The sequence below is a fragment of the Oryzias melastigma genome, linkage group LG10, assembly GCF_002922805.2.
Source record: "Oryzias melastigma strain HK-1 linkage group LG10, ASM292280v2, whole genome shotgun sequence".
NCBI classification, from domain to species: Eukaryota; Metazoa; Chordata; class Actinopteri; order Beloniformes; family Adrianichthyidae; genus Oryzias; species Oryzias melastigma.
The window spans coordinates 15,873,280-15,875,884 of NC_050521.1; the positions used below are offsets into that span (position 1 = coordinate 15,873,280).

The following is a 2,605-nucleotide window of genomic DNA, read 5'->3' on the forward strand; positions in this document are numbered from 1 at the left end:
GTCCCATAATGGGAAAATGAGCTTGATTGGAGACTTGTGTCATTTTTGTATCAAGTGTTTCCATTAAAACGTGTGCATGGATGCAGCACACAGCTTCTCCCCTTCTTTCTCCATTCCACGTCCTCCTCTATTTTCGCCTCTCCATCAGTGCAGTCGGCCACAGACCGTGCTGGAGCTGAGGAAATGGATGGGGAGTCTATTTATAGAATGAGGGAAGGAGGGCAAACCAAAAGTAAGCTGGAGAGAGAGAGAGAGAGGGTAGGGTGGGAGCAGGAGGGAGTGTGGGAGGCGGAGGAGAGATGTGAGGAGGAGACAAATCTCCATTCCACCTCTGGCTCTGGACAGAGACAGCTGAGCTACAGCGTGGCATCACCGGATCAGAATACAGAACCGGGGAAACAACAACGAAGATCAACACCGATGCAGAGGGACGTTTAAAATTGCAGGAGAGCAGATTTAAAAAACAAACAAGCAAAAAAAAAGAGTGGACTCTACAAATCTGGAAGCAGGTAAGTAAATCCAAAGATCCTGCTTGATTCCTGAAAATGCATCAGATAAAAAAAAACTGTTTGTGCTTCAGCTGCCATGCAGCCATTTTTAGAAGATCTAAATTTAGCAATGGCTACACCTTGAAGGAAACTGGTTTAGGCTGGCATTTTTGGTTCCCTCTCATTCTGGCGTGGAGGCAGTGCAGGCTTCACCCGGGGTTACAACAATACGAGGTGGGAATGAGAAAACACACAGCCTCGCACGTTCTGGGGCTTCACGTGACCGAGGTGTTATTCAAAATAGTCGTCTATTTCTGGAGGCTCCGGCTACTCCTCGTTGGGATTGTTTGTATTCTGGGTTGCCCTCCAAAGTAAGCAGCAGACGGAGCCCAAAAGGAGGAAGATGAGAGTCAGGAGGAGCAGAGGGAGGCTTTATGTTTCATTTGATTAATACTCTTTGAGGGGAGGGAGTTGTTGTTTTTCCAAACGGGCTGTTGTGCATCATGTGAGCAACATTCAGATTATATCACAGGAAAAACATAATCAGTGGATCTGAAGGAAATACTTTGGAAAAACAGTATTTCAATATTTGAACAGTTTTAAGCTTTTTTATCATTTAAACATAAAAAAACCAAAGACGTGAGGTTTTTTGGAAGGTTGTTTTGCAGGAAAAGTGACATCCACCTCCTGCTCTGTCTTCCAGCTATGCGGCCACGGTCCAAACTGCTGTCCAAGAGGAGACTCATACTGCCCACCATCACGGAGGGCAACGAGGAGACACTCAAGGAGCTGAACGGCGTCAACTCACTCCACAACAGCGATCAGAGCCAGGCCGTTTCCTCAGAGGACTACCTCCTTTCCATCTGCCACCTGGCCCGCCCAACCAGAGACGTTTCCCTCGACAGCCTCCACACACAGCAGCCCAACGCCGTCCTGCGGAAGCTGAGGCCATCACAGCTCATCAGGACCACGTTAACGACTTTTGATTTGAACCTGACAGAGGAGGCACGGGTGACTCTGGAGGAGCAGGCAGATGAGGGCGAACTGAACAAATCATTGATGTGCGGCAACGCCGACCCTCTGGAGTATCTGTACGGACACCAGAACAACATTTCAGCGATCTCCGGAAGTGTGAGGAGGCGGTTTGGAAGGCAGCATGGGAGAGCGAGCGGCGCTGAGTCGGGTTTGGATTTCCCCTGCCAGCACAGAAGCTCTGAAACGCACACAAACAGTTCTGCCCTAAATGTCTCCCCAAAACACAATAGGTCAGAGGTCAGGAAGGTATGCCAGGAAGGCCGAGGAGCAGACGGGGAGAGACTGAGTCCGGAAATCAAACAGTCTCTTATTTCTCAGTGGATCTCTGACTGCAGGTCAGCTTGGAGGGAGGCGCGCGCACGAGCGTGCGTGCTGCCAGCCATCGCTGAGGTTTAGGCGTGGCCTGGAGCGCCATTCAGACATTCTCCTAAACATTTTCTGTACCATCAATGTATGACACGGTGTACGTACTTTTATGATTGCCCTTCTGTCGAGATTCATCAGGGTTACTTTTTTTTTGTAACGTTGTTGCTCTTCGTGTTTTTGCTGTTGATCCCAATGAGCCAAAAAATAAATAAATTAATAAAATGGAAAAATGTGCAGCAAATGTTTTACATTGACTAGTAATTTGTGACTAATAAACTCATCTTTTGATACATGCAGTGTTTTCTTTTTGGCCTCAGACTGTGTTTTCTTGCCAGTGGAAATCCCTGGAAACCGAAGCCCACTCTCAGCTGTGCTGGTGCCAGGTGATGAGTTACCATGGAAACTGTCGTGGGATCTTGCTCTGGTAAACACACACGTGTGGAAAAACAGCGCCTGAGCAAAGATGACAACGTTGAGCCCACACATGCAAGATGCAAGTTGATTTGTTTTTGTTGTTGCACTGAAAAATTGGCTTCGCGCAACAATCAAGAACAAAGAGATACATCCTCAGATGCTGGCTGCAGATGCCGATGACTCACACAGTTTCTGATCTGCACCAGAACAACAAGAAGAATCACATTTCAATTGTAGAATAATTCAATTAAAGATGATCTCATCAGATGCTCTCATTTGAATTTGTAAACTCATTTATTCTA

General features: G+C 47.1%; 1 protein-coding gene across 1 annotated transcript; it reads left to right on the forward strand.

The window, feature by feature from the left end:
• si:dkeyp-72g9.4 lies at positions 1 to 2,179 on the forward strand. The gene is made up of 2 exons (XM_024282960.2): positions 1 to 509; positions 1,192 to 2,179. Exon 2 carries the CDS (start codon positions 1,194 to 1,196, stop codon positions 1,917 to 1,919), a length of 726 nt encoding a protein of 241 aa, XP_024138728.1. The 5' UTR covers positions 1 to 509; positions 1,192 to 1,193; the 3' UTR covers positions 1,920 to 2,179.
• Positions 2,180 to 2,605: the final 426 nt, after the last annotated feature.

Coding starts and splice junctions, on each gene's coding strand:
- si:dkeyp-72g9.4 (XM_024282960.2), top strand. CDS start 1,194: ATGCGGCCACGGTCCAAACTGCTGTCCAAGAGGAGACTCATACTGCCC.